Source organism: Dicentrarchus labrax, unplaced genomic scaffold (genome assembly GCF_905237075.1).
Source record: "Dicentrarchus labrax unplaced genomic scaffold, dlabrax2021, whole genome shotgun sequence".
NCBI classification, from domain to species: Eukaryota; Metazoa; Chordata; class Actinopteri; family Moronidae; genus Dicentrarchus; species Dicentrarchus labrax.
The window spans coordinates 24,817,721-24,829,783 of record NW_026136702.1 but is presented as its reverse complement, the minus strand read 5'-3'; the positions used below and the strand labels follow the sequence as shown (position 1 = coordinate 24,829,783).

General features: G+C 42.8%; 1 protein-coding gene across 6 annotated transcripts in view; it reads left to right on the top strand.

Moving 5' to 3' along the window:
- zswim8 (zinc finger, SWIM-type containing 8) overlaps positions 1 to 11,805 on the top strand; it is a 33,843-nt gene extending 22,038 nt beyond the window's left edge. For 2 of the 6 annotated variants that reach the window (XM_051422631.1, XM_051422642.1), the window contains 12 exons: positions 1,869 to 2,190; positions 2,581 to 2,736; positions 3,333 to 3,555; positions 3,904 to 3,951; positions 6,172 to 6,461; positions 6,540 to 6,763; positions 7,015 to 7,527; positions 7,722 to 7,899; positions 8,081 to 8,254; positions 9,960 to 10,079; positions 10,350 to 10,528; positions 11,234 to 11,805. In XM_051422631.1, coding sequence (XP_051278591.1) covers positions 1,869 to 2,190; positions 2,581 to 2,736; positions 3,333 to 3,555; positions 3,904 to 3,951; positions 6,172 to 6,461; positions 6,540 to 6,763; positions 7,015 to 7,527; positions 7,722 to 7,899; positions 8,081 to 8,254; positions 9,960 to 10,079; positions 10,350 to 10,528; positions 11,234 to 11,437 — 2,631 coding nt within the window. In that variant the 3' untranslated portion in view covers positions 11,438 to 11,805. The remainder of the gene's footprint in view (positions 1 to 1,868; positions 2,191 to 2,580; positions 2,737 to 3,332; positions 3,556 to 3,903; positions 3,952 to 6,171; positions 6,462 to 6,539; positions 6,764 to 7,014; positions 7,528 to 7,721; positions 7,900 to 8,080; positions 8,255 to 9,959; positions 10,080 to 10,349; positions 10,529 to 11,233) is intronic. The other 4 variants (XM_051422676.1, XM_051422669.1, XM_051422652.1 and 1 more) reach the window with 3 other exon arrangements.
- The last annotated feature ends 258 nt before the right edge of the window (positions 11,806 to 12,063 follow it).

Here is a 12,063-nt window from a genome sequence, read left to right as displayed (position 1 = left end):
TAAAACTCATAAACAAAATAACAGTTTGTGGGCTGGGGTAAGACAATTTAGCTTCAATTCATAAAACTACCATTAAAAACCTAGCCACTGAAAGACTGTTATGGGTCTTAAAACTAGAAAAAAATGCCAAATATGTAAGCAATTTGTGCTTATTACAGACAATAAAACAGCAGTTGTTTAAAATAAGTATTTTGGTCACTTTGTTGAGATGAATTGAAGAATGTAAAAGTATGTTTAATCTAAATCTAATAATTAGCAAAAATAAATCTTCCTATAAGACACAATTTATTCAAACAGCATAATAAAATAGGTGACTTTGTCTTAAATGAAGGCAGCAGAAGCATTCCTATTTTTTTAGCATTTTTATTAAAACAATGAAAAACTAAACAGCTGCTTCATTTCCAACACTGGAGACTACTTTCTCTTGTGCAAGTGGTCTTCCTCTTAAAATAAGGAAAATAATCTTGTTCCTCTGCTGGGATATTATGCAAACCATTGTTGGAACTTGTTAAATCGAGCTCAATATTAGCTGTAATATCTTATTAAGACAAAGTTAGATAGACTTTCTTAAAACCGGATTACTTTTCTACAGCAAAACGTGCTTGACAAGATAATTATTCTTTTAAGCCAAAAAATAAGACCCAGAAACAAGGCTTTTATACTTTATTTTGCAGTGCAATAAAACAATAAAAATATTAATAACAATTCCAATCAGTATGTTTAGCAATTAGATCTTGGAATGTTAAAATGTTTTAGAAGCAAATTCTAAGTATCAGTGGCACAGTAACAGAAAGCAGATCTTCATAATTCTGTATTAATGTTAGGCACCTGAAGGCTGAATAATACACATATGATAATATCCTGTAAATAATCCAGCTTTTTGAACATCTTGCTAAAGGACTGCAGTTGAGAGTTGGCTGACAGGCAAACGGTGGCATATTTACAGAAATGTTGGTTGATATGTGCCGTCCTCATGGTCATGAGAGGGAATGGACATGAGTACTCCAGTACTTGATTTGTATTTTTTGTGTAGGATATAATGTCAGAATCAGAATCAGAATTGTTTATTGCCAGGTGGATTTTTACACCTACGAGGAATGTGACTTGGTGCGTTGGTGCATAAAAAAAACAAATATACATATACAAATCCCACATGTATAGACTACTTGCATTTTTCTAACAAAAATGTTAGATCTGTGTCTTCAGTCACACATTCCTCATCTTTGCATTACTCATTGTTTCTCTTCATTTCGGCTAATCTCTACAGTCGGTGCTGCGCAGGAAGGTAGGATACCCGCACTTTCGCGTAGGTGTTCATTTCAGAGCCTATTCTTACCTTAGAATATAATGCAGGTACTCGAATATGAAAATTACTTTAAACGCCCTCCCTAGACTTTATCAATAGAGAAATGAAATAATCTCCCACATACTGGGAGGTAAAAACATTCAACAGAAGATGCACCTATGGGGCGCCCTGTTAGCTCAGTGGGTAGAGCGGCCCAGGGTTCGAATCCGACCTGCAGCCCTTTGCTGCATGTCATCCCCTGTCTCTGCCCCCCTTTCCTGTCTATCTCCAGCTATCTCTATCATAAAGGCAATAAAAGCCCAAAAAAATACTTTTACTACCAAAATAGTGTGTACGCTGTTCTTGACAACAACATATAAACACAGTCATCCCACACATACAGTGTTTAGTCTGAATGGTTGTCTTACTCTAAACATTGTTGTTCGGGATTGGAAACCTACCTTCCTGGGTTCCTGGGTTTACCAGGAAGAAGCTTAAAGAAGCCACACCAAGTGGTTCAACAATCTAGATGTTATATTCGGTTTCCTAAAAACAGTCTCTCTACCCCTCCTCTGATCCTCAGATCCTGGACAAGTTGTTGGACAGGGAGAGTCAGACCCACAAGCCCCAAACCCTGAGCTCCTTCTACTCCAGCAAGCCGGCAGCTGGCAGCCAGCGCAGCCCGTCCAAACACACTGCCGCCAGCCACGGTGGGGTGAGCGGGGCCACTGGTGGTGTCTCCAAACACGTGCCCTCATCTTCATCTGCAACCACTGTGGCAGCCTCTTCTACCAGCTCTTCCTCTGCTGTAGCGCTGGCTGGCGAAGAGGTGGCTCATCAGGCTGAACTGAACCCAGTGCAGAATAGTTCAGCAGGGGAGAGTACTGCTGAGACCAGGGAGCATGGTGAGAGCCCCTGCCCCCACTCTGGGAGCCAACAGTAAAAAATAGAATGAAATATCCAACAATACAACAAGATAAAAAGGGCTAGAGGGTGAAATAAACCAATAAAACAGATTAAACATACTTTAGTCTTGATGCAGGATTCAGGAGCAGTCAAAGGAGTTCTGCCTAAGGATCTGAGGCTTCACTCTGGCTCTTTGAGGAACAGCAGCAGCAATATAGCTGGAAGTCAGAACATGCAGTGCATTAAAAGTAGCCAAGATTGCTGTGTTCTAGCAGTAGTCAGTGAGAAATTCAAGTTCTTTACTTAGTTTACAGTTCTGAAACCTAGAAATGCTATGCATTAGGTAATCACTCTATTGTACTGAGTTTTCTTTGATCCTTTCCTCGCAGTATCAGATGGGCCTCCTTCATCAAGTGACCAGCAGAATGAAACGGCTCCATTTAAGCTGGAGGCCACAGTGCCCAGTCGGCTGGCACTGGGGGCACGCTGTGGATACAGCCAACGCTGCTGGGGCTCACCTGTCCGGCAGAAGAAGAAACACACCGGTAAACACATTTTTTACACAGAACTCAGACTGACACTATCATCATTTGGAACCCTCTACCTGTATTTTCATATTTGTCTGTGTTTTGTGTTTCTGGGCATCAAACTCTGGGCAGTGCACAGGGTATGAGGTAGGGACTCAGAACCCACAGCTTGCAGTCACACAAAATCCAGCAATGTGGCTTTTTCCCGCAGGGTTGTGCCGAGGTGTGGTCATTTTTATTTGTGCTTGAGAACATAACCGTCGTGTCAGAAAATAATGTTTTATTTCTCTGATTCATGGCTTGGTTCTCTCTAGCGCCACTCCCTCTCTTCATTCACTCTCTATCTTGCTCAACTACAACTGCGCCCTCTCTCTCTTGCTTGCTTGTTGAGCCAGGACTGAGGGGCAGATTATCTCCACTGTTTCAGAGAATCAATGTAACTTATATCGACATTGTCAGACAGGCAGTGGCGAGTCATATGTATGGTATTTCTGACTGGGCACATACAGTGTTTATCCAGAAATGTAACGTGAAAATGTAGAAAACAGCCTCACATCAAAAATGAACCAACACATTATAGTGATGTGAATGCGATGTGCCTGTTAATTGGACAGGCATGGCGAGCATCGACAGCAGTGCTCCGGAGACGACCTCAGACAGTTCCCCCACTCTCAGCCGGCGCCCGATCCGGGGCGGCTGGGCAGCAACGTCTTGGGGGCGGGGCCAGGACAGCGACAGCATCAGCAGCTCATCATCTGATTCACTGGGCTCCTCCTCCTCCAGCGGCTCTCGCAGGGCAGGGGGCGGAGCCAGGGCCAAGAGCACCGATACCAGCAGGTAAACGCAAACTCTTCCTCATATCTGGGTTAATAATAGTTTGAATTAAAAACATTTAAAACTAATGCTGTCTGTTAACAGAAGTGTAATTATGACTGCTGCTGACTCGCTGGCAGTCAACTCCCAGCAACCTTTGCTCACCAGCAAGGTATTTTATAATGGAGGGTTTATGCTTGACAAGGGGTTAAGTGGAGGTTTTTGTTTATAGTTTAGCATCTTATTTGACCTATTGATGTTGACACCACAACAGCAGACAGATGTATCGTACATGATCAGGCCATATCCTGTTTTTAATCATATTCCCCGCAGTAACTGTGTTTACATTCTTTCATTGACTTTGTGATACAGAGCGATGGTGGTCTATGAACATACATATAGAACTGGAGTCGTATCCAGGTAACTTCCATTTCTCCTTGTCTCATTACTTCTTTCATTCACTTTGATAGACAGCGGGGGGTCGCAGTGAAACGAAGGCTCGCGGTGAAAATGTATTTGCTAGATGTGTGTTACTTAAAAAGAAAATATTACTGAGCCTTTCTTCAACCTTGTTAACACTGACTACGTTTACATGCACAAAAATATTCCCTTTTTTTGTCCCTTTATTATGAAATAGACAGTATTCCCAGTAAGCTGTTTATATGGCTAATGAAAATGAATATTCCACTAATATTCCTCTTTACATGCAGCTTACTCTGATTGACCTAACTGTTAATGACGTACTGGACGTCCTTCAGGGGAATTTCCCTCCTTTTCAAACTGCAGTCATGCTGCTCCCATGGTATAAGTGGAACAACTGGAGCCGTTTGAGGCATTTTGCCTCTTTATGTCAAGGTTCTCACCTTCTTGGAAAAGGTTGGCGTTGCGATGTTTGCGGGTTTCTAAAAACCTGTTGATATCCAAGTCATAATGTTTAACAGTAGGTGTGTTTGTCCCTCAGACCAGAAATGTGGGCTTTTGTTTTGTGCATCAGGTAGGCAGTGTGTCGCAAACTGCAGTAAAAACCCCAAATGAGACATATTCCAAATGTGCTGTATACATGTCCAAAGCATGCTCCTTAAACCTGAATAATATAAAAGTGATCCATTTGGAATAAGCCTTAATTAGGAATATCCAAACAGAATAAACTTTTTACATAACCCTTATCAAATGCATTGTTATAATTAAATAACTCAATTATAATACAGTGCATATGTACATGGTAGTGTGCATGTAAATGTAGTCTGTGTTTTCACTCTCAACAAACTCCAGCATCAGAAACTTGTACACCTCAACACCCTAGTTGACCAGTCACAGCTCTATCAGCAGCTGTTGTAGCCCCAATGTGTAGGCGCACGTTAGCCACGGCGTACCTACGTGAGGAAAGTGGTGGTCATTGCTTAAAGGCTGACTTGAAACTACAAAACTTATGTGATTAAACCATTCCAGAATGCTAATTCAAAAGTCAAGATAACCAATGAACATGTTCAAAATTCTGAAACACAGACATCAGATGTCAACTATTGATCACATCAGTTCACAATGGCAAAGACATATATCATAAGAAACTGACAATGTAATGATGTGCTGAGGTGCAAGCAGGGACAAACGATGAACCCCATAATGCAAATGAAAATTATTTTTATTGTCGATTAGAGTTGCAGTAGGTAACTTTGACAAAAAACAACCTTCACTATATCTTGACAGTAGAACATGAGACAATATCTGTGAAACAATCAGGTTCCTCTGGCTCCTCCTAGTGCTCCTAATGACAATTGCAAGAATCCACCAGGACACCTGGACGAAAACAACCAATCAGAGCCAAGAAAGATAGTTGATTGTTGAGACTCATTACCAGTTGACACAACGATCAACTGTCTTCAAGCCACCAGCCCAATGCACCAGTATTGGATGACCTGGGAATGAGACTCAACAATCAACTACCTTTCTTTGCAGTAATTGGTTGTTTTTGTTCAGCCACAGTGGATTCTTGCAGTCAGATGTCATTAGGAACACTAGGAGGAGCCAGAGGAACCTGATTGTTTCACAGATTATCTGTCAGGATATAGTGAAAGTTTCAGCAGATATAAGTTACCTACTGCAGCTTTAATCAGCCAATCATTTGATTAATCAATTGGTTTTTTGATCCATTTAAATCATGAAAAATGTTGATCAGGGTTTCCTAAAGCCAAAGGGAAGAGGACCAAAGAGACCATAAAATATATTATATTTAAGTCTAAAATCTCAGCAATCTTGTCATCTGGGAAGTTACATAATGCCATATGATGGAAATAATTTTAAATACCCTTCCGATTGGTTGTCTGCTGCTCTTATGCTCTCAGTAAATTATTGAATTGATGTCCATTTACAAATTATAAAATTACTACTTTTTAGTCATCAAAATTGACAGACAACATAACAAACAAGGGGGCAGCATATTGTAAGCCTTAGGGAACTGTACAGTTTAACAACAAAAATGTGGAGTAGAGATGAGCTAAAGCTCAATTAGCAAACTAGTCTAAATTGAACCAGACCTGCCTACTTTGTTGAGCAGGTTTTCTTGAAAACTGTCTCTATTTGTGCCTTTATTCTAACGAAGATGGATTCTAATCAACTTATTGTACATTTCCCTGTGTTCAGGTACAAAGGGCGACGTCCCGAGTGCCATGCCCCCCACGTGCCCAACCAGCCATCAGAAGCTGCAGCCCATTTTTATTTTGAGCTAGCCAAGACGGTGCTGATCAAAGCCGGAGGAAACTCCTCCACCTCCATTTTCACCCAGCCCTCAGCCAGTGGGGGCCACCAGGGGCCCCACAGAAACCTGCACCTGTGTGCCTTTGAGATTGGCCTGTATGCTCTCGGCCTCCACAACTTTGTGTCACCCAACTGGCTGTCCAGGACCTACTCCTCCCACGTGTCCTGGATCACTGGTGAGTGTGTGTAAGAGAAGAAAAAAAATTGCTTTCCTGCTTCCGCCCTCTCACTCTCATCCTCTTTCCCTCTCTCAGGCCAGGCCATGGAGATCGGCAGCGCCGCCCTCAACATTTTGGTGGAGTGTTGGGACGGTCATCTCACTCCCCCAGAGGTGGCTTCCTTGGCCGACCGAGCGTCACGGGCCAGGGATCCCAACATGGTTCGAGCGGCGGCAGAGCTCGCCCTGAGCTGCCTGCCTCACGCTCACGCCCTCAACCCCAATGAGATCCAGAGAGCCCTGGTGCAGTGCAAAGAGCAGGTACAGTGGGGGAGGGTTTACAGTTCATTGATCAACCTGCTGCTGAGCACATCACATGCTGCTGAATGTGTTTGATCCCAACATGGCAAGATCGCTTTTTCTTAAATGCATTTGTAACTAAGTAAGTATTAGATTCATTAGGTAACTGAAGTTTTCATCAGTAGCAAACATTTTTTTCTTAAAGTGGTCTTAGAATCATTTACTTTTCACACATTCTCGTCCCACCAACTCCCTTGTCCGTCTCTTTCCAGGACAATGTGATGCTGGAGAAGGCCTGCATGGCAGTAGAGGAAGCAGCCAAGGGTGGAGGTGTGTACCCTGAGGTCCTCTTTGAGGTGGCTCACCAGTGGTACTGGCTATATGAGCAGTCAGTGGGTGGTGGGTCAGGCCAGCAGCGGGAGACCTCCGGGCGCTGTGGGGCCAACGGGGGTTCGGGCAGGAGGCCCCCAGAGTCCAGCTGCGTCGTCCTCGACGGTGGAGCCAACATGGAGTCTGCAGGAATGGCAACAGTCACGGCCTCAGTCACTGCAGCGGCCGTTGTACCCGTCATATCCGTGGGCTCCACAATCTACCAGTCCCATGCCATGCCTGGACAGGCCATGGCTCACCCCCACAGCCAGGGCCTACACCCTTATACCACAATCCAGGCCCATCTCCCCACGGTCTGCACCCCGCAGTACCTGGGACACCCTCTGCAGCACGTCCCCCGACCCACCGTCTTCCCTGTGTCTGGGGCTGCATATCCACAGGTCAGTTTTCATACAGTGAGTGGGCTTTTTTTGAAATTTTCAATTTTTTCTGAAATAGCTAAGTAGTACTGAAAGTACAGTTTTCACAGTCTTCACATCAAGACTTTACTGTTGCTGTTGTGAAATAAATATTGTTCATGTCTACACAAATATTCTCACACTTTTTAGTGCAGGGCACTCTAATTGTGAATGTGTTTGTACATCCTCAGGGAATGCACCCAGCCTTTATCGGTGCCCAGTACCCATTCTCAGTGGCTGCTGGCCCCCAGCCACCTATGGCAGCCACTGCTGTGACGTTCCCTGGTGTCCCCGTACCGTCCATGACTCAGATCGCCGTCCATCCCTACCACACTGAGACTGGCCTGCCCCTCAGCACCACTGTAGCAGGTCAGGACGACACACTCGTGTGTGTGTGTGTGTGTGTGTGTGTGTGTGTGTGTGTGTGTGTTTTAACCCAGCAATTATAAGTGTTCTTCTAAATTTAGGCTACATTAGTTATTGTATGTTAGTAAATGGGTTGAGTTAATGTATGTGTGCTGAATAGTATGATGTGTGTCATATTTTACAGTAGGCAGCGTCCACTCGGGCCCCACCATCCAGGCCATACAGGGAGCATCTCTGCCCTCCCTCTCCTCCCAGCCCGGCTCACTGGTCAGCACACCTTTTCCAGCAGAGGACGAACAGCACAGCCAGCCAATCAGCCAACAGGGCCTGCACTACCTGCATTCTGCCTACAGAGTTGGTGAGAAGTTTGTGTTGATGATTATATTTAACTAACCAATTTGCATATAGTACATTGGGTTAAATGTGCCATATATAAGATTCTGAAGCATTTTACCCATTATTCTTATGTATTAATCACATTTAATTGCAAATTTGTACTGACTTTTTCGGTTGCTGGTGGACTGATTTCTGTGTAAAGGTTTCTGGATGGATTTTACGTGAAAATCCAAAGGATGTGACGCATGCTTCCTGAGTGCCTTCTCTCTTTGCTTCCCTACAGTGTGAACAGTGTGCAGCACTAGCTAACGTTAGCTTATAAATGGAGTCAGCTAATGTCTGTAAACCACCAGGTCTAAAGTCAAAGCTAACATTAATGCAAAGCATGTGAAATATATTTTGATATTGTGGTTTTAGCTGGCTGTCGTTGAAAGACAAAGAGAGGATAATCAGTTAATTCATCCAGGCTCCCCGGCTGGGTGGCAGCTGGCTGGCTAACCTTAGCTTGCTAGCTAATGTTTTTTTGTTAGTTAAATACTATCTGAGTGGATACTATATATCTAGATATATCTATATAGATATATATATATATATATAGATATAGATATATAGCTATATAATCTATATATAGCTATATAGATATATATATATCTAGATATATATCTATATATATATAGATATATCTATATATCTATATATATCTATCTATATCTATATATATATATATAGATTATAGATATTATATCTATATATATACTAGATATATCTATATAGATATATATATATATATATATATATATAGATATATAGATCTATATAGATATATCTAGATATATAGATAAAGATATAGATATATCTAGATATAGATAATCTATATATATCTAGATATATATAGATCTATATAGATATATCTAGATATATAGATATATCTATATATAGATATATAATCTATATAGATATATCTAGATATATAGATATATCTATATATATATATAATCTATATAGATATATCTAGATATATAGATATATCTATATATATATATATCCATAGATAGTATTTAGTTAGATCATGGAATGTAGCAGGAAGACTAAACAACATCAGAAATATATATATTTGGCAATATATATATATATGTTAGGATGATTTAGATATACGCCAAATATATTTGGCGAATGTTATATATATTAGATATAGATATATAGATATATTTGGCAAATGTTAGCTTTCAAAATCCCTTCCTCAGCTAACATGATCCATGATACTAACTGTACTAGGAAAAACACTTTTGATTTAAGCCAACAGTCAATGATAGAATGGAACAAAGCAAACAGTTCATTTCTACCATGCAGGGGCATCCAACTAGCTAACTGTAGCCTAAACTAAACTGGGGTCGTCCAGCTGTCTGTCTTGGCTGTGCGCTGTGGGTCTGGCGTTGGTTGCTTCATTGGGTGATTTGTAAGGCGAGCTAGTAAATACATGGAGTCAATGGTCCAAATAAAATATAGGAACATTGCAGATAGTCACGTTATTCTCAATAAATCTATCATTTATTTTCCAGTTTTGTGTTTTTGTTACCTTTGGTCGATGTCTAGTGACTGTGTACGGAGTGCAAGCAACAGGACACTCACTGCCGTTAACTTAACGGCTGTTAACAACAGTATTCTAACAGTTACATATAGAGCCTTTAACTGAATAAATGTGATCTCTGTTGTTCTTTTGTGTGAAGGCATGCTGGCATTAGAGATGCTGGGCAGAAGAGCTCACAACGACCACCCCAACAACTTCTCCAGGAGCCCACCTTACACTGAGGACGTCAAATGGCTGCTGGGACTGGCCGCAAGACTAGGTGAGACTACACGTCAATGAATGGACTGTAACAGAGGGACGATTTGAGCAGCCGACCCCGGAAATTCATTATTTATTATTTAGATGACTGGGATATGGATTGTTGTTAAGCTAGTCTTAACAATTTAAGCACACAGCATCAGCACGGCTAAAAAGTCCACTACTAAAGCAAACTAGAATAAACCAAAGGAGAACTCAAGCTATGTATAATATTGTCTAAAGTTTAATTTAAACCTCAACTGACTCTCTCTCTGCCTGTCTATCCTGTCAGGAGTCAACTATGTGTACCAGTTCTGTGTTGGAGCAGCAAAAGGCGTCCTCAGCCCGTTTGTCCTGCAGGAGATCATCATGGAGGCCCTGCAGAGGCTTAACCCCGCCCACATCCACGCCCACCTCCGAACACCTGCTTTCCACCAGCTCGTCCAGCGCTGCCAACAGGCCTACCTGCAGGTACGACACGTCTGCACGCACTGCCGCCCCCGCTGCACTCATACAGGGGTTAGATGAATGAACAGAAGAATCAGCCCACAAATGTCAGAGTAATGTAAAGAGATCTTCCTGGTTTATTAAACGTCCCAACTGTTGAGTCTTGTGGTTGGACTGAATAGGTATTGAGTCAAACTGAATACAGCAACAGTGCACAGTTGTCTGCCAGCCCAGGTTGTCAATGAGCTAGATACGTCCTTTAATCAGGGAGAAGCTATCAGATAGGAAAGGCATTGTAGAGCTGTTGTGAGTTAAGATCTGGCAACATTTGTAAGTCCACAATTTTGTCACAAATCCCAACTAAGTATTTTGCTCTAACCCAGTGGTTCCCAACCTTAGTTGTGTGGTCCAGAAAATGTCAGAAAATGATGAAAAATGTCAGCCCAAGTTGACGTCCTCAAATGTCTTGTTTCGTCCACAACCCAAAGATATTCAGTTTACTGCCAAAGAGGACTAAAGAAACCAGAAAATATTCACATATGAAAGGCTGAAATCAGAGTATTTAGAGACTAAAACGATCGATTATCAAAGTAGTTGTTGATTTACTTAATATTTCACAACCAATTGATGAATTTTAGCAGCCCTACAGTATATCTGTGCTCTTTGATCCATCCTGCCTCTCTCTCTCTCTCTCTCTCTCTCTCTCTCTCTCTCTCTCTCTGTCTGCAGTACATCCACCACCGGCTCATCCACCTGACGCCCGCGGACTATGACGACTTTGTCAACATCATCCGCAGCGCTCGAGGTGCTTTCTGCCTGACGCCCGTGGGCATGATGCAGTTCAATGACGTGCTGCAGAACCTGAAGCGAGGCAAGCAGACCAAGGAGCTGTGGCAGCGCATCTCCCTGGAGATGGCGACCTTCTCCCCCTGAGTGCGCCGCTCAGCAGGAGTGTGTGCTGGGCTCGGGCTCAGAGAAGTCCCACCCAGCATCAACTCAGCCTCCAGCATTGCTACTGCCATTGCACTGAGCGGGCCACATCCATGCTGTCTGGTTCTGCCGGGGACCCTGCGCCCTGTTGCGTGGACTCACAAACATACAGCACACAGGCAGTACAATCAGCTCCCGTACCCCCACGCCCCACAGAGACTTCCTTTTTTTTTATGTGTGTTCGTCCACGCCGAGCTCCGAGGAGAAGCCTCCCCGCTCTCCTCCGCTCGCGACAGACTCCTCACTCTCGTTTTATCATGGTTCATGTTTGTGTAACTGTGGAATTAAAAGTGTACTCCTTCCTTTCTTCATCTAACTCGTCTCTTCCATTTCCCCCCCTAAACTTGAGACATTGACGGGGATCTCTCACCCTCCATCCTCACTTCATTTCCGGTGGGTTTTTCTTGAGTAAAACCACTGAGCGTGGGTCATTTTTCATGCTGCAACATTCCTGTCCAGAGCGGTAGGTGCTGTGAGGCCTCATTCACCAAAAGCTGTGGATCTGAATCTTTGCAGAGTGGGAGAAAAGGAAGATTTGCAAGAAAAGAAAAAAAAAAGGTTTAATATGA